At 37.3% G+C, this 27,052-nt stretch overlaps 1 protein-coding gene across 1 annotated transcript in view; it reads right to left on the bottom strand.

Annotated features, from left to right (window-relative positions):
* RPAP2 (RNA polymerase II associated protein 2) overlaps positions 1-27,052 on the bottom strand; it is a 36,809-nt gene that overhangs the window by 7,326 nt on the left and 2,431 nt on the right. The window contains exons 4-11 of the mRNA XM_063407493.1: positions 26,479-26,577; positions 25,384-25,449; positions 24,092-24,180; positions 21,859-21,894; positions 20,064-21,000; positions 19,657-19,751; positions 17,852-17,932; positions 11,715-11,783 (exon numbers count right to left, since the gene is read on the bottom strand). Of these exons, the coding sequence (XP_063263563.1) occupies positions 11,715-11,783; positions 17,852-17,932; positions 19,657-19,751; positions 20,064-21,000; positions 21,859-21,894; positions 24,092-24,180; positions 25,384-25,449; positions 26,479-26,577 (1,472 nt within the window). The remainder of the gene's footprint in view (positions 1-11,714; positions 11,784-17,851; positions 17,933-19,656; positions 19,752-20,063; positions 21,001-21,858; positions 21,895-24,091; positions 24,181-25,383; positions 25,450-26,478; positions 26,578-27,052) is intronic.

The following is a 27,052-nucleotide window of genomic DNA, read 5'->3' as shown; positions in this document are numbered from 1 at the left end:
ATGCTTTAAAATTTTTGTCCACTACATTTAAATCAATGCTACCAACAGTGATTCAAAATCAACGGCTGGAATTCCTATATAATCCAAGTATACAGCAATTAGGTTCATTCAAAAGTTAACTTTGTTAATTGTTTCCACTACCTTAATTTTTTACTATGCAGCTTCTACAAGTCTCTTCAATAAATATGTTCTTTGATAAATGTTTATGTATATAGCTAAGCAAAATACATTTTTTCTTCATGTAAAGTTCACCTTCCACACACATTTTTCATACAGTTGTTGTCCAGATGCAAGTCACCTTCCCTTCCCTTTTAGCGGGGCCAACATTTCACCTGTGGTGTAGCCAGATGGATACCACTAAAGATAAAAGAAAAGCCTTTCTAACAGTAGCAGGGCTTATCCAAGCATTTGATGGAAGTGCTTGCTATCAACTGAAAAAAGGACAATGGATCTGCTTTTCTTTCTTTCCTTCTTGCCCCACCCTCTTCCCCACTGCGTTATTTGTATCCAAACAGGCAAGTGGCTATTGAGAGAACGGGCTGGGGCTGCTAAAGCTGCAGCAGCCCAAGCCCCAGCACTGCCCAGGACAGGGGCAGGGCCTCGGGCAGGCCCTGGGGTGCAGCCTGGGCAGCTCCCTCATGTCACATCATGCTCCTCACAGGGCTTTGGAGGCCCAGGGGACATTTGCAAAATATTCAGGCTCTACTCTAACATTCCATATGAGCAGTCATTTCTTGTCTTTCCCTTTGTATGAGAGTTCAGCTTTTGTTTTTCCATTAAGCTACATAAGGAAAAAATTTTAAGGCATTTAAGTGTTTTAACTAAACTATGCAGAAGGGAAGAGTTGAGGCCATAGACTTAGAGCTACCTTATCAGGTACAGAAATTATTAATTTAAAATGGATTTAAGAAAATGCAAATGTTCTGGATCTTTGGGGTTTTTTTTTAGCTAACAAACAAACAATTTGCATGAATATCAGGGTGTATTGTTTATGCCAATTTCTTCCTCTCCCTTGAAAGTTAGGGATCACTCCATCAGCTGCTAGCTGTTATTTATAACAAACAGCTGTATAACTAAAAAGATCCTGCAATGAAAAAAATTTATAGTAATGTTGCACTGATGCAAAAAAGACACAGAAAAGGAAAAACTCAAGTAAATTTCGACTATCCTCAAAATATTTACTTCTGTAAGATAGATGACCATTGCTTTTAATGAAGGATAACTAAAAAACCTTTTCATATATATATAAAATTTCTATCACGAGGCCAAGAAATTAATTTTACAGACAGAGTAAAGGTCTAATGCAAAGGAACACCCAAAAGAATGTGTTCAAAGAACTCACGGTGACATTTCATCAAATGATGTGACAATTAATTACAGTCATTTGCTGCTATTTGTATCAGATCAGTACACTGTATACTTGCAGGCAACATGCCTTAGAATGTACATTCTGTGGACAATTACCTGCAAAAAATTTTTAAATGCCTCAAAAATTAGCTAAGCATCTGAAACTTTCAGTTCACGTAACTCATACTATTTTGCCACAATGTAATTAATTATAACACAACCCTTCTCAGAAAGTAACTACAAGATGGCATTTCTTACTATTCCTGTATTTCAGTTCCCCATGACTGACCAATAGCACATAAACACAATAGCAACAATTTCTATTCAGTTGAGACTAAATTTAGAAGTCTATTGCTTTCTACAACTATTTTAACCTTTCCACTGGGTCTTCTCACACAGCATCACTCCTACAATGTTCCTTCTGAGCAAGTGTCTTGCCTTACATATGCACACACAGAATAGAGTCAGTTCCCTCAGCAGTTGTCCAGGAGAGGAACTAACATTCAGCAGGTGGAAAATGACATCACATTGCCTGCAAGAACTTGCTAGCATGATGCTGATGCTGTAACACAAAGCACTTGGCTTCATTAGGCACTCTGTGACTGCTGCTTTTAACCCAGGCTTATCCTGGCTAATGAGAAGGATGACAGCCAATACTCCAGAAATATTGTGCTAATAACAATGGGAGTGATAAAAATTCCAGGACCCATGACTCCTTTAAAGCCACAATAATAATATGGAATGGTTCTATTTGCCTCCTCTTATAGTGATATGTCAAATACCTATTTTTAAAGACAGTAATTTTTTAACTGACTTCCAAGACTGCCATCAACAGAAATATACTAGAGGTCTGAAAAAAAATTACTTGGGTAATTATATGCAAAACAGCACTTCCAGATTTCTTCAACAGTGGATTAGAAAGACCTTGAGCCAGACAAGAAGACTAAGGAAGCACCAATTCCAGCTTAACAACATCTACAGTTTCTTATCCAGATTTCTCTCCTACAAAGTTTGGCAAATCAGACTTTGTTTCACTATTTTGTACAACAGATACTGCAAGATGATTTCCTAAAAAACAAATGGAGCGTGGTACATGTCTACATTATCCTATTCCAAATGATGACTACAACGTTAATTCACAGACAAAGCATTATAACACCTATAATACTGTGTGCCATTTAAAGCCCTTGCATTCATACAGGGATTTGTTCCACAAACTTTTAGTTTAGCTTACTTATCACCATAATGCCAAGGCAAAAAAAAAATTCCTAATATGAACTCACAAGAAATCACTATCAGCTGTTTCTCCCTATCAATTCTAAGTTTCTTATGTACACATTTCAAGGACAGGCTTTGTTTAAAGAGCTCCATTTATTTGAAGCTTGTTTCCTGCTAACCAGCTGACAGATCAAAGGTACTTCTCAGTTTGATCACCTATTCCCATTTCCCTCCTCTTCTTTAACTTAGTCAAAAATTTAACTCTAGTACATTTAAAATGTATTTTAAAATCGATCCTCTCACCCTTTTCAGTCTTCTTTTCCTTTTTATGTTCCACAAAGTATTCCTGTGAGACCTCTCAAATATGGAATCTATGCACTGAAGTATCTGGATTAACTAGGTACATGACATTAAGCACAGGTATAAGTCTTGGATTAAAAAATGCTAAAATGTAACCTTTTGAGAACCTGAACCTCTTAAGTACATACACACCTTTGTATGAATTATTGTGCACATTCAGTGGAAGAATTTAATATCTAAACATGACTTTATATTCAAACCTGATACGTTTTATGAATTCGATGTTGTTTTATACATATATATATCTCCTTTTTTGCAAGCGCTGAACTTTATTCTTCCACATACGGATATTCCTATCAATTCATTACCTTAGTGATATGTAAGAAAAAAAAATCAAAAAAGACAGAATAAAATATACTGACTTATAGTAAGTTATAACAGCTACAATGCAATATGCTTAGGTAAATAATGTCAATACTTGACTTTATAAAATGTACTCACCTATGCTCAGTTACTAGGGAAACAATGATCATAAAATTGATGATAGTTTAGTTTCACAACTTTTTAACATTGTGACTTGATTACAGTCCAGTATACAGATCAAGCATCTGGAATAATGCAGCTGAGTAAAGAAACATGCTAGGAACAGCCTTGCTTACACTATGTCCAAATTTTTTAAATTCAGATGTTAAACGTAACAACCTCAACACTTTTCTACTTGTCATTCCCAATTTTGAAAAGAAATGCCAGTGTGATTTCGGACCTCTCAAAATGAGGTTCTTAGAAATCCCCGAAAGTTATGAATTCTTAAGCATTTTTTTCCCAGAAATAACAGCACACAGAAGGTTTAAGAGACAAACAAACCCAAACCAAAACAACCCCAAGCCCTTTTTCCAGCTTATTTCCTAGTCTATTACTGGCTTGATGATGTGCAGTAAATCACTTTTCTACCCTTAATCTCAGTCTAACCAGCTCTACAGCAGAAGAGCATTATTGACACTGATTTGTGAAAGTACTCTCAGCTAAACATATGTCTAAACCCAGCAGAATATGGTGAGGTGAGGTAGTGAGGTTTGCAACAAATATGAAGAGCCAGACAAATCTCAACTATTCTTTAACTTTTTAAAAACCGGAGTACCTCATCTCAGAAATACTGAGTTTTATGATGAATTTATTAGCTCTATTCAGTGTCTTCTTAAGATGTTCATATGGACAGAGGGTGGAAGAGAGAGTGAAATGTGCATTTCTGTGGAACATAGGGTGTAAGTATGGCATACATCAGAATGAAATGTGCTGGCAGCTCAAGCCTCTAAACAACCAAGCATCTGCACTTTTTGCACTGATACTGGGTTTGCACCTATGGTATGCAATTACACATAAACACTTTGCAGTTTCTGCAGCAAGCTCCCACTTGCTGGTTGGTTATGTTTGCTACCAGCCAATTCAAGCACACTTTCTCTGGTGGGGAGGAATGGGAAGTGAACACATACTGCTGCAGACGTGTTCTGCAAAACAATCTAGATTGTTCCAGATTCTTTTTATTGTGACAGGAAAAATTTATAAAGATATGATTATGTTTACTTACACAACATTCTGGTTAATTGACTGGTTGCAGTCTTCTTATCCCCAGTATTTATTTTAATTATACACGTGTAAAAAGAGCCACCTGCCCTGATGCTAAATCCACTGGCTTGGATTGTCTGTAAATTCTGAGAGCTTTATCATAGCTCACTGTGTAGAGAAACACTTTATACAGCATCTTTGGGTGATAATGCATTTCCTTCCTTCCTTCCTTCCCAAAAGAAGCTGTATTTTTCAGTTTTTGTAAATACAAAAGGAAAACATTTCAGAAAATACTGTACATTTTTGCCCTCACTGTTAACATCTCACTTCAGGTCAGAACTTAATTGCCAGACTGGATGAGTACCACTGAGTGTCAAAATGTTTTTGTACCTCAAGAAGTAATGAGAAGTACAAACTGCCTTTGCATTTGATTCCTACAATATCAGGACACAAAACCAGGTCTCCATCAGTGTACTGCCCACTATCAATTATCACAGAAAAATAATTAGGCTCCTCTCGAAGTTAATCTTCTGTCCCCTCCAAATTTTTGTGCATCTGAGTAATTTCCAATTTATTCCTGATCACTGTGGAATACTATAGCACTACTAATATTCTCCAATCTAACACTATTGATGTGAAAAATAAAAGGCATCTATTTCCCCCAGCTGACATAGCTGGGTCTTCAGGTAGGTCTGTGAAGCAGTGTTAATCCAAATAAATTATAATAGATCAATCATTCAAATAAGTTTATTTTCTAAGACATAATTCAAGCTTAAGGCAGCATTTTTAGGGCTTTCATGGTTTTTAATCACCTTTAGGATTCTTCTTCCTTAAAAACCATTATACACGTCACAGAAAAAAGATTGGCTATCATGTCAAGCCTGACACCATAAGGGGGGATGATTAGATCTTCAAATAATACTGATCTTTCACGGGGATTTTTTCTGTGATAGTGATTCCAGGACAGTTAAGGAATGCAGTACTTCTACTTTGGGCACAAATGACTTCTGAGCTAAAAAAGAACAGGACACACCATTCAGCCTACTAGAGGTACCATTATGACTGCCTGCATGGAACCAAACACATTAATCCAGAATCCATGCTAAAAACTGCTGGTACAAAATACCTGGGGATCACATGACAGGAAGCTATACTAGGCTTTCTGGTGATGTGCATCTCTACAAATTTTTTTGCCAAATTAACACAGATTTTGGTCTGAAAATGAAGTTTTCTTTTAGTCAAAAACACTGCTTATATGTCATATCCCCACTAAAGTAGGCTGTTCTTGACAAAGTTAGGAAAGATAAAATTAAAACTCTGAATATAAAGGATTCAAGTGTGTGCCAGTCATGTTTTTCTTTTAACAGATGGGTAGTCTTTCATGATAAAAAAAATGTTTGCATTGAATGTATTAAGATTAATTATTAATGAGGAAGGAAGTATATTTTCATAGGGCTATAGTTGCAGGATTCAGTTGAAAGTGAACATGTCTGTTTGCTCAGTGGATGAAGTAAAACCACATTTAGTTTAAAACTAAGTTTAGGGCAGCTGTTTATGTGAATTACGAATGTCTCCACTTGCAGCATTAGTTCAGAGCTGTCTATATTACTACTACTGTACAACTTTTTCTCGGCAACTATTTTAAGCCACTCTACTACTTATGACTTCCAATAAGCAAAGCACTGATTATGGAAGGAGGAAAAACATGACATTACAAAAGAAATCTTCTAAATGTATACCTTTTAAGGAAACATCAATTTAAAACAGTTCTCTCTCTGGGCAATTTTTCCATCTGCTTGATCATAGCTGTGGCATAAAGTTCAATGGGACATGAACTGCACTGACCAAGTCAGCTCCCCAGTGAGTCAACCTGCTGAAGCAACCCTCTGAAACCGAGCACACTGTGTCAGAGCTTCAAACACAAGAGGCAACAACTCACACAAAAGGCTACAATGAAGTGTCAGAAGAAAGTACTTTCCCTACTACCATAGTCTTAATTGACAAGTATATTTGGAATATAGTTGCCAACGGACTGAAGCCCACCCAAAATGATGTTTCACATATAAGTTTTTCTGGATTCTAACAAAAAGATTTGTCAGAACACCACCACGAAGGACAATTTATAGCTGGTGATGCACTTTGCACACCAGCTCTGCCGGCTGTGCATGTCAGTCTGAATGCCCACACACACAGCTGCTGGGAACATGCAGATTTCTATCTCTTGGAGGGATTTCCAAGACACCTGGCAGGCAGCCATGCCCCTGCTCGTCCCCTGCACTGGGCAGCAGAGCTGGCAGGTGCAGAGATGGCAGCTTTCTGAGCCAGCTCAATCCATGCAGCAGGAGTCCAGGACACAGCACAGGCTCCACTCCTGCTGATGACGCCAAGCTCCAGCACTGTAAAGGGGAATTAATTATCCTGGACTCAGAGAGTTTGTGCTGGGCATACATGGAAGTCACACAGCATATCCAAATATCCCATTCAGAAGGCTACCCATGAGAATACCAGCATGGCAAAGACTGCAGCTACTGCATGGGCTGCAGTGAGATTCACGGTGTCACTTCTTGCATAACATCACTGCAGCAACAGTGGGGTTCTTTTGTTCCAGGAGAAACACCTTGGAAACTGTTAAGGTTTCTTCTGTTTTCTACCTTATGATAGAGGAAGATATTTAAGTAATTTTAAGTTGGCACTGACTAATATCCTAATTAACGACAATGAAATCCCTCATAGTACTGTTCTATGTATGTTTCCTAAGTAATACTGGAACATGCCAGAAAGAACTAAGATAATACTGATCATGTCCACAATATGCCAAATTAGCAGCTTCAAGTTTGCTTAGAAATGGCTAAGTAAGCAAGCTTAATAGAAAAAACTGCTTAGAAGACTTAAGAACTGCTTAACAGAAAATCTATTTGAATTCACACTTAGCAAATGACAGCCTAAAATTAACAGAAAAAGGGAAGAATATGTTTTAATGCATTAAGACAACGTTGACTTTTCTCTATTTCACTCAATAATATAACTCTACAGATAAACACAACACTATAACTACATTCAAATGCTTTTATTGAAAGACTCCTCGGATTTTTGGTCCTGCAAGCTCAGCTCTGTTGCAGAATGGGAAACAATTCTATTTCTAGGTTAATGAGAAATGATTTTTCTCAGCTGAAACCAAACTTCCATCATCAGACATGCTAAATAAAATATCATCCAGCTGACTTGTATGTGGTTTCTGTAGGAAAAAGAGTCACTCTGCAAGTCTGATTCATATCCTATATGTATTTGTACATTAGATTCATACATTTCAAACATGCACACATTTTCAGATAAGAACACAGTAGTGATATCAGAAACATCTAAATTCCTGTTAAAACGATTTAGAAATGTCAGTGCTGAGCAATACATGTGCTCTTGTGTGCAGAGGAGTTAAAACATATACTCGAGCCCAAGATTCTCCAGTCCCTGAACTGCTATGTCCAAGAGAGTAAACCTCCAGAGTACATCTCCACATGACACATTTATCTAAAGTGGCTGCACACATATGATGACGGCTTTTGTTTAGTGATCATGGTCATTTTGAGTTTGTTTAAATACTGCAGCCAAATGCTTATAAACTAATCCCAGAACATTTTGAAATGCTTCAAAGCTTTTAGCGGGGGAACCTCTTGCATAGGCTTTGCAAATGAAGCTGACCACAGTTCACTGGAAGCAGCCAGCTCAGATAAGTAAGATGAAAGCAGACATTTCCTGAAAATATCTTGAAAGCTTTCCATTAGTCTGTACCAGGGGTATACACTAAAAACAGAAAGTGCCCACGCTTGTATAGCAACCAATCTTCCCACTGCTTTCTCCATTCTTTCTTGAACTACTGTATTTATATCTATTTATCTGCTTCATTTGGTATCTTGCAAAGTTCTTTGGCAGAAAAAGATGCAACTTCTGCATTCTAGTTTACAATGCATTATAAAGCAGCTAGAACAAAAAATTCTATTTAACATATTAAACAATGTAATAGGAAGAAACCAAAATCTACCAATGCCAAAATTACTAAAAATTACAAGTAATTAAGAAATTTGACGTACAGATATTTTTTATGGTCATCCACTCCATGAAAGGGAAGAATACCACTGCTTGAAATCTCTGGCTGTCAAAGTGTACTACTCTAACAAGGTCGATTCAGCATTGCTGAATGTGCCATATTCATAGGAGTGCCTCAGGCTAGATTTTCAATAAAGGCAGAGACTGGCTGTGTTCATATTTTATACAATAATTTGATTGAATAAATCCAACTGTTCACTAGGAACACGAAATAATCCACTGCTGAAATCTCCAACATTTTATACCTTGAGACGTGCCACACTGTCCAGTTCCAGGCACTTTATTTCAATGAAGGAGATGCCCAGGTTTCTTTAGCAGCCAGTAGACTCAAGGGCATGTAAGTACTTTCAGCAGCTTATGAATGACCTGCAGACTATGAAGTGTGCCTGGGTCTAATTTAAGCACCAAAATTAGGCATTAATGATACCCATCATGGTGTATATTACATACACTACAGTTAATATGCACACTCAAACAAAGAGAGGAGAGCATGATGATACCACAATACACTAGAATTCAACAGCAGTAATGCTAACAGCTATTCTGTCCAGTACCTTATCACAAAAAGGGTTGGGGCACTCTGAAAGTGCACTGTGAAATGAAGTACACCAAGTCCTCAGCACATACTAGCCATATATGTTTGAGAAGGAAGTGGTGAGCCACAACATTGATGCACAAAATAGGCTGCAAGCAAAGTCCAACAGTTGCTAGTTGAAATAAAACAACCTTGCCCCCTTTAACACAAAACAAAAAATGTTTGAAGTCTTAGATTTTTTTTTGAGGTGTACTTGAACCCATGCTCACTCTGCCTTCTGCAATCCCTGCACCACAGGATACCTGCAGTATGGTCTGGCACCCCCCTGGGAAGAGGAAGCATTATCCTCTACCAGGATGTTGCTTATGCAGCTTTACTGGTTAGTGCTGGCAGTAAAATGGTCGTCCAATGTTTGAAACCAGGTCAAGAACTGTGAATAAATGTGAAAGTGTGACTGAAGCTCCTAAAGACCCAGTCTGAGTCAGGCCCCACACAACTCTATGATCTAAATAACATTAGATTTGCTACAATGTGCACAGTGTCTCAGTACAATTAAGGGAGAAGACTTAAATAGGGTATAATTCTTTTTATGAGAATTATTAGCAATATATGACAGATTTCTTGGCAGACTGCAGGAGGTGAGAGAGGGCCTGAGTGAGCACCTGTGAAGGTTGTCCAGGTCCTCAGCAGCCTTTCCCTGCCTGGTTCTGGCTTCCACTGAATACTCAAGCTTGATTAGAATTTCCAAATAATTAAATTTTCTACTTTAATCTTTCTGGAAATTATGCAACATGCATCATTTTATTAGAGGAATCTTAACACTCATTCTATTCCACCTACATTCTTCCACATTCTCTCCTAAGAGGCAGCTGAGAGAAGTTGTTAAAAATCTCAAGATCATGAGAATTGCAAGAACCTTACAGTAAGCAGAAATCAGCAGAGGTTTTATTTATGATTTCACTAATATTATAAATAAAAATCTACTCTTTTTTATGATCAAATACAACTTATTTCTTTAGGGATGGACCTTTAGTAAGCAAAGGTAAAAAGAGACTTGGTTCTCTGCTTATACTGACTGCTACCAGGACTGCCTACTACTTGTATAACATTTGAAAGCAGCTGTAAAACAATCATTACTTATGTAAACATTTACAGCTCAGCATATGCAGAGACCGGCTACATATTTTAACTTCTGATCAAAAAGAGACACCATTTCCTTAACTACAGAAACTACTTGAAAAATTCATAAGATCTGTTTCACAAATTACCAATTCAACCATAAGAATATATAGTAAAAATGACAAAAGATTTGTTCTTATAGTTGATAAAAAATTTATGCCAAGGCATTCAAGTAAAGTTACTTTCTGTGTTCTGATTTAATGAATCATTTGAGCGGTCTCTGGCTGGGTGACACAGATGTAAGGCTCGCTGAAGCCTGCTCTAATGCCTGCTGGTACCGTCTTCCTTGGGACAGCAGAGCCAGAACAATGTGTCAGACTGCAGTAAGATCAAGGAAGGTAAGTGCAGTGCTGGGCCTGCGTGAGGCTGGCCCACAGTACTTCCTGACCTGTGGGTGTCTGTAAGAACCTCTGTCCTGCAGGCTCCACTGACCCAGCAAGCACAAAAGAAGCAGCAGCAGCACAGTAATGAACAGACTCTGCAATAAAGATTTTTGCAGTCTCGTCATTCAAGCTCAAGACATGCAAAGGATGGTTGATGGTTTAATCCTAATGGAAGCCAGAGCCTGGCACTGTGAAACCACCATTGATTTCTTAAACATTTAACATTAGTTCACCTTTTAATACAAATTTCTGTCTGTTTAACACAGGGAAAATTTTGTGTCTCTAACTTCAGAAATGTACGTGAATTTGCAAAATACAAGTTAAGGAACTCACTTGATGCACAGGAATACAGCTTTTATAGATCATGCTTCTGTGTAGAGATTTACTGAAAGACACTGTAATACAATCAGGCTTCCCACTAGGGAAATCACTGTAAAGAATTTAATTCTACAGTAAGCAAAACAAAGCTAAGGAGGACTGTAGGCACTGTACTGTTGTAAGCTTAACCAACAAAGCTAATCCTCATAAAAATAAAATACTGGGTCTAAGTATTCCTTGGGAGGAATTCTCCTGCTAAAAGAGATTTCCCCTCGAAAAGAAGTTTGCTAGAATACTTATACCTATTTAGAAGAACTTATATCTTTATAGAAATAATTTGAGTTTAATCATAAAAGTGAAACCTTTTAAGAAATTAGAAGCAAAATAAAAAATGAAAAGCCTAACAGTTATGCCAAATCCAAATAATGTCATTTTGTCCTAATGTCTGAGAGGGGGAGAATGCATGTCAGCAGCAAATGGAACAGGGTGAATTATTCTCCTACTTCATCCTGCAAGGCCTCTTTAAAACCCCCTAAAGCTTAGGTTTTCTTTTTTTAACATAAATTTGTCCATTGATAACATTTGATGCAAGGAGGACAATTCTATTTTGTCAAGAAAATTCCGTTAATTTGCATGAAAGAAATATTTCTGTTGATTCCACAGTTAGTTCCATGAAATCTTTCTTTTCTTTTACCTGAGAATTACATCTTTTTCCAATAGGCTAATAAGACAGTTGCACATAAGAATATTTGACATTTAAGGGTACTTACACAGATAACAAAACAATAGCAATGAGAGTCCATTCAGGCATTTTGTGAATAATATTTCTGTTTGTTAACCTGAAAAATAATTTTTAAAAGATCAGTAAATTTCACAGTAAAAGTAAGCAGATTTTAACAGCTGAATTTTAAGTCTACCATTAATACACTGAGTTACAAAGAAGGAATTACAGCTGTATCTGAGCAATTCACCAGCTCTCCAGCTTCTGTCATACTCTAATGGAGGAACTGCAGAATTTCCAATGTCCTCTTTTTTTGTATGATGGTGGGATGGGGAAGACTGAACAGAAGCTATTTCTTGTAAGTTGCTCACAAATAGTCCTTGCTGCTGTGAGGGCCCAGCTCTCACTCACACCCACTGGGAAATTCTCCAGAACTGCACACGAGTTTCTGAAAAGATGGACCTTCTTACACTTAGTTTCCCTCCTGTTGGCTTCAGACCCAGATTTGCTGTAAAAGTTGATGTGGACATTGACTGAATTTTATAAGGTGGCAGTGACAATCCTCTGATGATTCTTGTTTTTAAAATGGAAATACAGAATTCTAACTTATGCAATGGGAGCCAGAGCAAATATAAGAGCCGTATAAATATAAATGAAGTGTGAATAAAGAACCACATGGGTGTTCAACTGAAGTGCTGCTGCACTGAATATCAGCTGACCCCTTCAGCTGAACTGACTAAAAAACCAGATCTGCTTTAAGTCAAGTACTAATCTGTGTTAAAACAATTCATCTGTGAATTGCTCTCTCAATTTAGGCATGACCCTTGGTGTTCCAAACAAGCAACTTCATGGAAAAGTCACATCAAAAATGAAGCTGTGGCTATGCAGGCACCCAAAAGAGCCAGCAGAATGAATTGTATTCAGAAACATGGCACCGTCCAACAGATACAGTGAGGGGTGAATGCCTCTCTATGTTTCCTTCCTTCTTGCTTTTAGCTTCCCTTCCATGACCTTTTACAAATTCAGATCCAGAATGAAGATACACTGTCACTTATACTCACTCCTACAGGCACTGGTGAAGATAGTTCATTTTCAGCAAGCTCCAATTTGGCAACAAATTCAAATCAAGGGTTTTCTTCCTCAGTAAGATTACTTTGGGCAAATATATAATTACCCAAAAAACAGGCTAAAAATTTGAGAAAGCAGAATTATTTGTAGTTGTCATTGTTAAAATTCAGATTCTAATAAGTAATTCTCCAAGATTATATTCAAAATGGTCATTAAAATGTAGTTATCAGTAAGATCTTTTATAGTATTTTTTTGCATTTCTCTATTTCAGAAAGATATTAAAAATTAATAAATTTATAATTATCAAAGCAATATTATCCCATTTTCCCCCTCAAATCTCCAAGTCTTCAAACCAAAATAAGATACTGAAGCAATAATTACTCAAGTAGTGTCTCAGCAATCTGAGTTTTGTTCAGTTATTAAAGGAAAAACAATGTTTTGCACTACATACACAAGAATGAACATCAAACCAGAACCAACAGTTCTGGCAAATACTGATTGTATTTGTTATTAAAAGGTTCATTTTAGCAACTATTATTTGAAATAGCTAATGGATTTAGCTGGCAAGAATGTTTGTACCTAGTAAACCGTTACATTTTTCTGGCTCCAGAATAAGAGACAAAGAAAGGCTGAACATCTTGACTCAACACTGATGACAGTGATAAACACTACCAAGAAATGCCTGATGGAATCATCTTGACAGGCAATTCATATGTAGCATTCCAGTTAATCTGTTATGATGAGACACAATGAAAGAGACAGCTCCAAGCCGCCTGGGGAAACTCTGTCAAATAGAGAAAGGAGCTTTATTTCAATGCTTTACAAGGAGCTGGTATTGATTAGGGCACAGGAAGGTGTCATTCTTGTACACAAACTGAGAGATGCAGTTATTTGTGTCAAATTAACTCTTATTCAATGTTAGTATTGATTGGCAAGGCCTGAACACTGGTCATTGCCATCAATATGCTATTTCTGAAGGAGGCAGTCAAAAGACACAGATAACAGCAGGACAGCAGTATGGATCTGCTGATGTACCACAGGCACTGCACTGGATGAACAGTCAGGCCTCTGCAACTGAGTAACCTCTCAGTACAACACCTGTCCTAAAACACTTGTGCAGCTGGAAAAAAACTACATTTCAGAAAGATCAGAGTAAAGCAAGCAACCTACAGGTGTGAAGCCTTAAATAATAAGGAGCAGTGGAAGGGCAGTGACTTTCAAACAAGTTCTGTGTCAACACCAAGTCCTCTGAAGAGCAACGTGTTCAGACTGCAGGGCCTCTGTAAAAATGGTTCATTAATTCTTTGTCTTGCCTCTAGCCAAAACTGCTACTTCAGAATAATCCATGAAAGAAGTCACTAGATTTCTGTCCTAAAAATATAATGTGGAAATGTTAAAATTGTACAAAACTTTGTGTGTGTGACTTGAGTTTTGCAGTGAAATCTTTTCTGTTTAAGAGTTTAAGAGTTTGTTCTGTTTAAGAGTTTGGCCAAATTCTCCCTCACCTACCTAGAGAAAGAAAACAATATGCAACTTCCCAAAATGGAATGTGCCCACTTTCTTGGCATGTGTAGGGCAGGATATGCAAGCCAGGAAAGTTGGATGATCCCAAATAGCCGTGTGGGTTGCTCAGTTGCTGGTTTGTGGGTCTTGTGGTTCTCTCCAGCAAGACACAGCAGGCACCCAGCAGGACCCACGCGCTTCCCACACTGAGGGCGCCTGGCTGAGCACACGGATCCAAGCGGCAGAAGCTCCCAGACTGAAGGACTACGGAGTAAGATGCATGAAAATTCCATCTCAAATGACCTCCTGATAACTGACTAGTGCCCAGCCTACAGAGCAAGGGAACTCCAATAGGGAAATTGTAGTAATCCAGAGTAAATAAAACCAGGAGACCCAGACATCCAGATTCCCAGGCGTGGGCATGTATAACTGCAGTTCAAGAACCTGCCCGTTCCATAGACCAGGAAACTGAGTTCATGGGATTAGGATCAAAGTCGTGACTTTAGGGGACCTCAGCTACACCTGTATTTTTTCCAAACCTTGCACTAAGATGAGTGAAGGTTAACTAACCCAGGGCTACATAGGCAAATACTGAAGTATATATTGTTTTTCTTTAGGTTTCAACTAGGCCAATTTAACCATATAAGACAGCTTTTCTATCTCCTGGAAAACAACAACAGATTTACATACTGTAATATCACTTAGTTTGATGACAACCAGCAAAAATAAGTTAATATTTAACTTTAGGCTTCCTTTGAGAGAAGCCTAATTACTTGAGAAAGGCAGTAACATCCTGATACTCCCCTATTTCCAGACAGAACTTTGTCTACGACCAAGTACTACTGATTGACTTGAAACCTGGAACTCAAAATTCCACTGAACAAGGGTAATAGGTAAAATATGTATTAATAAGTGTATATACCAGATAACATATATTCATGATACATACTTAAAAGCTAAAAGACTGTCTTAAGCACACGATAAAACCACGTTGTAACAAGAAGTCTTGAACATAACTCATATCTGATTCATTTGTAGAGTTCAATGTCAGTGATAAGCTCCATAATGGGAATTAAAATACTCATAACCATAAAATACAAATGGGCTCCTATTTCCAAAACAAGGTATTATGCCTTAAAAAAACCAACCACACATTCAAAATCACTTATCCTCAATTTATATATAAGAAGCTAATTTTCTCTAGATATTTTAACAAAGTGCCCTTACACACTCTGGAGAATTATTTGACATCTCAGTTTTCGTAACAAAAGCTTACAGGCACTGAGGGACTTTGTTTGGGAAGAGCTCTAACCATTCTAAAATGTCTCTTGAGATCTCTCTAGTGTATTTCTTAGCAGTGGTGATTGAATAAAATGCTGCCCAAAGGAGGCTGAACTGCAAGTGTTCCTTTAAAAACCAATGGAGCTGAAAATCGTTGTTGCTTAGTTCACCACATGCTCTTTTACCCTTCTTCAGCTAAGCTCTACTACAGCCATGTGTTTTATCTACTACCCTCTTTGGAAAGCTCTTCAGCCTGAAATATCTTCAGTACAAAAAACAGGAAAGAGCACGAGCATTTATCAGTGCTCGTCCATTGTCATTCAGCATTTGAACCACATTAACTAAGAAAGTAACATTTGAATTTCTATACCCTGTAAATATAAATACCGTTTAAAATTTATCCCAAGTCTCCCTGCCAAAGATTCAATTCAAAACTTAAGAGATTACTAATATTAAATAAACTTAAACCTACATACCGAACTGGAGATTCAAGTCTATGGCTTCATCTTAATATCCATGAGCCAGCTCTTGTGTACCAACAGACCCGTGCACATCAGTAATGCAAGACAGAAAAAGGGCCCAAAGCTTTTACTGCTTCCCTATTTCCTGTATTTTTGTATTATTTTGCTATCAGTGACAACAAAACTCCAGTTATTTGGAGATATATATTATATTAAGGCCTTTTAAATTCTTGTATAGTGCCCACAATTGTCTTTAACTATCCCCCACTCAGAATCCTGAATTTCTAAGCAACTGATCTGGAATCTCCACAGTAAGAGAACCCCAAGAAGTTGCTACCATTACCTTCAACTTAATTCCTAACAAAAAAGACACAAAAATAAACTCACAAAGTGTTGTCTAGAGATCAAAGCAGATTAGGGGAGACCTTTAAATTAAGATTAATTACTGCTACATGAATGAAGTATTGGGTTAAAGTCCAAATAAACTGGATTTGGTTCTATTCTGTAAACCTACAGTGTGTGTGTATATACATACATATACATGTATGTGTTTTAGAAGTCTATTTTGGTTTCCAGTCTCATTTGATATAAACCACTGAAAATTTTATATTATGTCCTATTGTCTTTCAGTAGGAAAAATTATTTTAAATGGAAGCTTTGTTTTAGAAAACCTCCAAGCCTTCTTAGATAATCAATCATAAAAAAGAAGTTTGAAAGACACCAAGTGTAGTTTCTCCAATTTTATCAATCCATAAGCTAAAGTGACTATTAAGCATTTAAACTGCAGAGCAAGTAAACTGTTTTAAGACATAAAGATCTTACTCAAACAATAAGTATCTATACACTATATACAAAAATATTTTCACTGGTTTCAGTGGTGTTGTTAAAATAAAAGGTGAATCAGAACTTAAAAGACTGCAATCACAGAATCAAATTCAAATAGTATCAATGTTTTTATTTAAAAGAGATCATGCACAGAGTTACCAGAAAGAATCTTCCACAGTAAGAAATCTTGCAGAGATATCTGTGTTTTAGTGGTGTCCTCCCAGACATGGGATAGATCACAAGGAATTGGACAAGAGCTGGTTTCTGTTCACCAACGTCTAGATTCCTTGTGGCAAATGCTACGTGAATGAGTTTTGGAAAATTTACATGTAAACGTCATGCAGATTGAGGATGTGGGAAGGACATTTCAGGAGTGACAATGTACACACAGTTAGCAACTGCTGTTGCTTTTTTCTGACAATACTCGAGTATGCGGGACACAATCTGGGTCCAGGTTATGAGAGCTGTTTCCCAAAGAGAACCTAAAAATGTTCAGAGAAGTTACCATTCTGTTTTCCCTCCTTCGTCTCACTGTTTCCAAATACTGTCTTTAGTCCTACTGACTGAAGTAGAAGCTTCACCTGTGGTGATGTAAGTGCCCACTACATCTAGTTCCCTTTGAAATCAGGAACAAGACAGATCCAATGGACTGACTCTAGAAGTCAGTGGTAAAAATTATTAATCAGATTAAAACCAGCTGCCCAGCTGCAGGGAGCTGTAGCAAAAGAAAGGGACAGATCTCAGAAACTCACGCTTAATAGGAGGTGACGAGGTAGCAGAACCTTTAAAAGACTCACCAGCATCCTCCAGAGACCACTGGCCTAGTTTTTAAAAATCTACAAATACTCCTGGTGACCCAGCCACTGTCAGGAGCAGGGAAAGGGCTGACTTGTTATTCCACAGGGAATGCGACATTACCTACATGAACACACAGCTAGAGAAGGGCAGATCTGCAATAGGGCCCTCTCTGTGCCCAAATCACAAATTATTCCACAGCATGGTTAATTCACCTCTTTCTAAGAATCTCTAAGTAAAGACCAATACTCACCGGAAAGTTTTGACAAGATTTTTTAGCTCTGTGTAAACATCACCTGATGCAATCTGAAGAGGGCCCAAAACTGCAGATAATCTAGAAAGCAAAAGACACCAATCAATAAACCTTTCCTCTCTTTCTCAAATTTTCTCAGGTAGGACTTCCACCAAAGCTTATCAAAGTGAGTAAAAAAAGGAAAAGATTGACTTTTGTGCAGCAGATCAGGCCTGTAGTTTTTATTTCAGCTTTCTCTGTGCGCTGTTTGGGCCAACATGACTTTGCAACTGCTTGTTTGTAAAAAAAAGAAGCTCTAGTTCAGTGTGAATGTGAAGATTTAAATATAGTTCAATATACATATACTTACTGATTTCACCTTTCAGTTCTGAAAAAATATTCTTACAAATTAAGAGGATTAGAACTACAGGCCTAAATTTGTTAAGCTTTATATTTACTTGGCTCAAAAATAACAATACAAAAGGAAACTGCACGTCTAAATGAGGTGTTCACACATAATATACCTGCTAACCTCAAACTAACACAGATGCAACAGAAATGTCAGTCCACTGTGAGTTTGATAGTTGAAATACAGATGACAGTTATCAGAAAATTTCAAAAGAGCGAAAAAGGCAGGTGTCCTCCTTACTTATCTGTGCATAAAAACAGATAGACCACAAAAACTGCACATACTCTTTCACTAGTTGTCAGGATTCTCAAATGATGGAAATAAGATCCTTTGTTTTTCACATTTAGGATTAAACTTTTGCCTGTATTTATTTGTTTAATAGTTAAAATTCTCTGGCATTTGAATACCCAGTGATTTGCATTTAAATGCACATCAGACATAGTGCATCAGTATTCTGGAAGACTGCATGTTTTACAAACACTAAACACAGGACTCTTATGATGCTGGGCTATTCATTGCTTTATCACAATGAAAATTATGTCTTGATTGTGATAGGTTGACTGCATCAGCTCAGGAAATTTAAAACAATCAACACTTACAGACAAGACACTTGAGGTATGGTTTGGTTCCATGTTGGTGGCCTATCCACACATGGTGCAGGTAGAGAAAAACAGAAAGGATTTTCTTTTTATTTTGGCGAGGACGGAGGGGTTGGTTGTGAGGTTTTTAAGTTAAAAAAAAAAAAAGCTTCTGCAAAACCTACTTTGGCTGGGTAACACAAACTATAGTGTTAGAAAAGTAAATACCCCTACCAAAACCCAAAAGAATCATGACCTTCAAACACTCATTTATCTGCACTGCCTTGACAAGGAGAGTATTTTCCCAACTTTGACAATTTAGTAATTCTAACAGCTACATCAGAAATGCCTTATCTCTTTGGTGTAGGTGTGTGTAAAGCCCTTTTATGTATGTGAAGAAGGTCTGATGTTTGGAAAGTTTTAAGATCCAATTCCGAGGGCCTTTAGTGATTGTAGCTAGGGGCATACTGATACCAGCCATCCAAACATGCACTAGAAACTCTCTCTTTGTGCTTAAACAAAGATTAGTTTACAACTGACAGTATGCTTAATGTACAAGACAAATATTTGCACTCCTCTCAATCAATTCCAAGTTTTTCTGTCTAAACTTCAGCAGTCGGTTCCTACAGACTGTGCAAACTGACACCTGCAACTGTACTACAGCTGACTGCTGCAGAAATAAGTAATTCCTTTAGGGCAGTAATGGGCTTGAGCTATGACTAGGGCCACCTAGAAAGAGCCAGGCCCATCCTTGGACAGTGTGTTTGTTACTTAAAACAATGATGAATTGAATGAGAACCAACTTCAGACTGACATTCACCAAAGTAAAGGGTACTTACGCTTTTCTCAGTTTTTCAAGGACGATTCGCTTCCTAATCTGCATTTGTGCATTTGAATCAACAAGTGGGAAGGTGGGATCTTCCTCTTGATCATCCTGTATTAGACAAGAAACTTTAACAGTTATAACCTAGTGTTTAATTACAGTCAGTACATCAAAAAAGTCACAGATAATCAATAAATATTTAAACATTAAATAACTCTTATATCTGAATAAAAAAACAACCCCAAACTACTTTTTAATGGGCAGACACTTGCAAAATACTGCAACATACAGTATGCAGCCAACAGAATTTTCTTTTTCCATGTGAGATACCTATCCACTTATGATAGCAGAAACAAAGTAGTAATTCTTTGAAGGTCTATTCCAGCTTCACACAACCTCCACACTGTTCCACCAGACACTTACTTTGTCTTTGCTTGGATGTTCCCCTGCTTGTGCTCGTGTCGCTGCCTCTTCAGCCAAGATGCACCTTCCTTTATAGAACTCCTTCACTCGGAGTTCTAGGAACTCTGTTTCTTCTTTTAACTTCTCATAACTAGGCACAGGCTTAACTATTCCACCTGAGCCTGTGAAAGGTAAAGAGTAGTTCAAACTGTTTTCAGACTCCCCTACAGCAACAGTGTCGAGATCATCAGGTGTATCCAAGTCATCCTCATCAAGTTCTTCAGTCTCCTGGTTGACAGATGCTATGCACTCTGAAGAGCACAAAGAAGTATAGTTTGGGCCATAGAGAAATTTTAAAGTTTCCTCAGTTCTCCATTCCGTAAGTGTTTGCCTAAGCACTTCCAGTAAACTGCCTTTGGAATTAACTGGATGTGTCTGTTCAGGGGTTTTATGTTCTGTTGCATTAGCTAGTGTTCTTTTCAGATGTTCTGCTCCTCTTTTGCTCACACCTAGGAAAACTATCTGTGATCCACATGTATTTTCAAAGATTTCTGGAGCACTTGATTTCCCAGGAGCAGTATTGCTTGAAGGTGGTGCGGTTACTTCACTATGAACAGAGCAAGCATGTCCTTCTTCCTGAGGGTCTAATTTACAACAAGAGAGTTGTTCAGTGGCCTCTGCCACATCTGTGTCTTCAGTTTTAGGGCTGGCACGGACTTTCTGAGCATGCTTCTTTTTGAGGATGCCTTTTCTGTGCAATTGCTGTGCAAAAGTGGCTGAACTTGACTGACCTCCTGGTAGAACAGAAGAAATAAATCCTTGTTCAGTATCAGTACTGCTGTCACTGGCTGTGTCATGAGAACCAGATTCACATGGATCTGAAGATATCCTGGGATTTTCAATGTCAGATGCTTTAATTACTTCATCGCGTAGTTTCACCTCTTCTCCAGACTGGCCACTACAATAGAAAACACAAGTCATCAGGCAAATAAGAAATAGCTTTGACCTGCAATAGCTTTTCATTCTCATGTAAGAATGATAAACAAAGCATTTTCCACCTTATAGCAAAAGTGTAATTCTTTGCTTTAAGAATCCGAAATGCTCTTCTAAAAGTCTTCTTATTCTGTAATATTCTACAATCAATATGACAAGTAGAGACTAAATTATTTAGAGAAGTGAGTTCTCAGCTGATTATTGGTAGTTAGAAAAGAACAGTATAAACAAGATACTATTAAAGACAGCAGAACAGTGTCAGACTTAGCATCATGAATAGTGCAATTTTAAAATGAAGAGAGACATGCTAACATATATAGGAACACAGCACCCTTAAATCAGGGGCACAGCTCAGCTGTTTCAGCATATATAAGTTTGCCACCTAATGGCAATGCATTGCAAAAGAAAACAAACAGAAAGCTGCACAATACACAGCGAGGTACAGTGAGATGACAGAGTAGTGTGATTTCATTTTGGCTGATATGGATCTTTTAGATTAAGAACTAAAGAAGCTTTCATCACATATAATTGGCACAATTTTCTTTATAAAGAATAGATGGCATAAAATATTCAAAGTACAAACAGTGTATTTGTTTCAGATTTCAACAGGCTCAATTAAGACACACAATCCAAGAGCAGCTGTACACTAAATCATACAGATCAAATATGCTGGGTTAGAACCACAAAAACCCCCCAGTGTTTGCACAGGTTCTAGTAAGGTCTTTTTTATAACACAACAAATCAAAGATTCCATTTTCATCTGCTATGATGCTAAAATTTCTAACTATAGGTGCATCTAACAAAGAAAAATTGTTCATTGTACCTCCGTCCCTCCTTCAGCAGCTCTATGTCTGGTGGTCTGGAAAAACAAGACAGAATGAAAAAAAGAAGAGAGTATGATTTTCTTGTAAAATCTATTCTCTTGAAATACACATAAATACAAAAATAGTTGAGTTTGGAAGGGACATCTGAGGATCTTCTAGTCCACCATCCTCTGTTCAAACCAAGGCTAGCAAGAGCAGGTTTCTGCACGTGTTCAGGGAGTGTGACTCGTGTGCTTGCAGTACAACACTGCTCCAGTGAACAGAATTTAACCCAGTCACCAGGTCACACAAAGGTTTGTCAGAAAGAACCTCTGGAAGGCTCCAGTCTGATCTACTGTCTGAAATGCAACTGGCACCAGCACTAGGTTAGGTCAGTCACAGTTTAAATCTTGAAAACCTCCAAAGATGGAGATTTCAAAACATTGCTGAGTGTCCTGTTTCATTCCACCACGGCCTTAGTACAGTATTTCTCCAAATGTCCAACCTCAACCATTCATGCAATTATCTGTGGCCATCAACCAAGAACAGTGTGGCTCTGTAATCCTTCTAACTTTTATCAGCTAGTTTAACACTGCTTTCAGATCACCCTTTGGTCTCTTCTTCAAACAAGTGATGCCGAGATCTTCATGAATCATAAGGTTCCTATAGTAAAGACAATCCTGGGCTATTTCTAGGAAAATGTTCCAATTAATGTAAAAATATGAATATTCAGGATATTTTTATTTATTTTAAATTTTACTTTGTTAAAAGTTAGGGTATCAAGTTATATTTTTTAAGAAAATTGTTTTCAAAGGTTTCCAGAAACTAAAAATATTACTAAACAAATTCTGATGAGTTTCTTTCCAAAGCTCTACTTGCAATTAATCTACTTCAATTCAGTTATGAAGCAGCATCACAGTTCTATTCCTCTTATCCAATACCAAGTGTTAAAAATCTCATGTATCCTATGACTGGAAGAAAACTTTTTAAACAGGCACTAAATGCAAGTTAGGGCACTATCACCTTTAAATATGCAAAGACCTCGCAGGAAAGCTGCACCACTCATATCAATAAGCCAAGTTTAGAAACTAAAAGTGGTAACATAGAGTGATTTCAATTATTAGCTCTATATAACTCTTCTTTGGAGTTTTAAGTGGAGGTTGTGGTCTCTTCTGTCAAGGGAATTTCAGATATTCTACCGTGTCAGTATGTATCAGTGTGTGCACATGTATGTGGTTGTGCAAAGAGGTGTAGCTAGCCAAGAACTATCTGGGAGTTTGTTTGTTTGTTTGTTGAAAATACTGCTTCCCCACCACCACCCAGAACAAATAATGAACTGTATCAGGCATGACAGAACTATACACTTTTGATGTGAAGAGTAAAGGGAGATTTTAGAAATACTTTTCTTAAAGACAGCAAAACAACACCTCAAAAGCACTGGTAAACCTGAACTTTGAATGAAGAATCTAGTTTTACCTACTAGAATACCTCAGATGTGATGAAGCTGCTCTAAAGCTCTTCTCTCATTGACCATGTATTTCACATGACACATATAACTCCAGCTAGTTTCTTTTGTGGAAATCCAGGAGACTGAGAAGTAGTGTCTTGCAGAATGAAAGCTCAGTAAATTTGCTGAACATCCTCTATGCCAGTCTTTATTGTTCAACAGTGACACCCATTGGCGCCATTGATTATTTACAAGCCTGTGTTTCCCAGGCTGGGCACACGGACTGCAGACACTGTTCCAAAATGTGTATTGCAGGAAGAACAAGAAATGGGCCATCAGAAATTTAGATTGGATAAACAACCTCCTCATGTTATAGACTGCTTTCAGATGCAAGCATTCACTAAGTTTAAAATCAATGCTAAGTGCCATGCTAAAATTAGAAAATCTCTTGTAACAGAGTAAGATCATTTCACCCTGTACATTATATGGTTTGTAAAAATTCTATCCTAGTCAGTCATTTTAAAGTTAATAGGAGTTAACTATTATTTCTGCCTAGTCTGCCCTCTAAACAAACCTGGTCATGTCTTCTAAGTAGATGTGAGTAGTACTGAACCCTGTCAATTACTGCAATCCATACAGCTAAAAGACTTCTAAAACAAACACCATGCTAAGCTAACATGTTAACATCAGCTACCTCTGCTTCAGCCAAATCACTTTGATGTGCTGCAGCTACTTAATTACCAGTGCAGGTTCACAGAGAGATCATATTCTCAAAGGTGCAATGAAATGTATAAGATTATACTTACTTTTCTTCTTCTCTCATCCACACTGGACTTTTGGAAATCTGAGCTTCAAAATATTTAGATGCTTTATAGCAAAAGTTGCTGCAAAAGCTCTGACAATGAGAGAAAGCAAGAAAACATGACTAAGGCCAACTTTAATACATACAAAGGTACAAAAGTAATTGTTTTTAATGCCTGTAAAATTAAATACCAATACATTTTTTTCAAGCCTGTGGCCAGGTTTTTAGTTCACCTGGGAACCCAACCTATCAAATACGTCTATCCCATTCCACACAAGCCACATTTAGCTGCTTCTTTCTCCCCCATTTTTCTGCTTTCTGCACTCTTATTACACACTGAGAAGCAAACAAGTGTTGGATTCTGTATAACAATAATTTTAAAAAACCCCAACAAACCAATAGGTTCAAAGAGTAACCGATAACCCAATATGCTGTTCTTACAATTTGGACGACATACAATAACATTCAGATGTTTAATAACGAAAATTTTGGTTAGCAACAGAACCTGGTGTTTTGCAATACATGGAACAACACCTAAAAATCTGCAGCATCTTTGAAAAATTGATTTGCAAACTTGCATCACAAGGGAAGAAGACAAAGCATCCCACTTCTTGTTGGAGTCTTGCCTGATTGCTCAAGAAAGCAATTCCTAAAATTCTGTGTATCCCAGAGTTTTAATCAGAGGAAAGGAATGCATGTTAGTGACACTGAAGGAATTTGTTCTATAACTGGAAACATTCATCTTACAATTTAGTGTCTAAGTGCCTGTAGGTGACTGTGTATCCTGTGAACTGGCAAAGATAATTTTTAAGCAACCACATGTGAATATGCTTCCAGAAAGAAACATTTTGTGAAGAGTTAGGTTTTAAGGTAAAAAGTGCTCAAAAAAAAAATAGGTTTTATGTTAAAAAGTCCTCAAAAATGTTCCCCCAAAAACAACACTAAGGAATATATTAAGATGTAAGTTGTACTACGTTACTGCAAACTTCAGTGATTGAAAGGGATGTGCACTTTGACCCTACTAGAACTCACTGACTATGCTGGATAACAAAATAAAGAACACTTCTTCACAAATGCCTTTAACAGATCAGCTGTGCCACATTCAAACAGCTATCCAAGTAAAACTTCCCATGTTCAAACAGTTCATGTTTTCCATGTTCAAACAGTTTGTGAAAATTATTTTTGTAAGAACTCCTAACATATTTGCCTCTGGATCAAGCCACTGCATGAGCTGTTACAAAATGCATTTCTGATGTTGCCATTAAACATGGTGTAGAAACACACTTGTTACCATACCTTTCTTTCAGTGATATCATAAACTCTGTTTGTTTTTGTTGAAATTCTGTACTTCTGCTTCGGCACCTAAAACAACAGACTTTCATCAGCAAGATTGTCAGTTCCATCATGACTACAGAGAAAACTTCATTCTCAATTCACATATTTGGGTACCTGCAATATATTCTATTTAACTGAATTGCACACTACAACCACCTCTTCTCTCAATTCTTCTGATGTTGCACCTTCTCAGATGTAAGAATGGCAATTTATCTTTAATCATACACATCTCATTAATCAGTAAAGGGCAGCTCCTCAGCTATAAGAAAACCAGGTCTTATAAAACAATGGAGAATGGCAGAAGCTTTTCTCATGTTTAAGTGCTGAGCAATTACAGACAGGTCCTTCCTTAACCCAGATCTATTTACATGCATGTGAGACTGAACTGTGAGACCCCCACCAGTACCCAGACAAACGCAGAGGAACTTAGGTAAACTGTAAGCTTTGAAATGAACATCTGTGTCCATGTCCAAACCAGTAAATAGTTTTGTACTTGACTAGATTGTTATCAGATAATCACGTGGAGCACTGGTATGACAGGTTATCTAACTGACCTCTGAGTTCTGCTTAAGCTCTCACACATCATACCTAAAGAGGAGTATTTCATCTTGACACAGTTGATATACATTTCCATAGCAGATATACATGCATGCACATAATAATATCTCTGCATTGTATTGTTTTTTCACTTCAATCTTTCTCAGAGATATCTGTTGCTACACTGACAGAAGAACAAGATTTCAAAGTTTTTTCATTCACAAAGGAAGGCCATGAAGCCCCAACTTATTCATCTTGATCACTGTCAAAAGAGATGCACAGATTGTGATTCTGATCATACAGGAACTGATTCTGTCATACAACAACTGCTGTCTACTGATTAAATTTTACCTTTCACTGCAGAAGGATTATACTGGAATGGAATGATATGATGCCTTGCTCATTACTTGACAGTAATCTGTGGTTAATATTCTAAGTTTAAAATTTAAAAAAATTGCAAGAGAATAAAAATTGTGAAAAGATTGCTTTTGATAACAGCATTAAGGAAAAGCAACTTACATTTTCCAGTTTGTTCTGACACAGAGGATACCCACACAGTTTGATGATAGACCGTTCATCGACAACATCTTTATAGTGAGATGGAGTAATACATTTCCCCTAAAATGACAAGGAAATAGTTCAACAACAGATAGTGGAAAACTTGTCAGTTTTTGTACTCAAAACATCTCTTAAGCATATAAATGTCTTAAATTTTATAATAGTTATCTATTAAGTTTAATAAACAACATTGAGAACCCACACAGTAGAAAAGGTAAAGGGTAAACAGAGAAGGAAAACAGACGTGGGCATTTCTTTTTTACATATACAAGACCTTTACAATTTTGCCTCTAGTGTGGCACCCATTTCTTTAATTTTCCGCTATTTATGTGTTTTGTACACCTATTAATCAATTTAATTAAAACCTTAACAAGAGTAATCCTCATACCACTCTAGCAAAGTTCTGCTGCCAGATAACTGGTGCATTATATAGACCTTGTCTAAATTTACAGATGATGTAAACCTAAATTTTTACAATTCATCTGGGAGTCCAGAACCACAGAGGTATAAACAAAGGCTGTGATAAAAGAGTGAG

The sequence above is a fragment of the Prinia subflava genome, chromosome 10 (genome assembly GCF_021018805.1).
Source record: "Prinia subflava isolate CZ2003 ecotype Zambia chromosome 10, Cam_Psub_1.2, whole genome shotgun sequence".
In the NCBI taxonomy this organism is placed as follows: Eukaryota; Metazoa; Chordata; class Aves; order Passeriformes; family Cisticolidae; genus Prinia; species Prinia subflava.
Note: the sequence above shows the minus strand (reverse complement) of the source record. Positions and strands in the feature narration are given on the sequence as shown.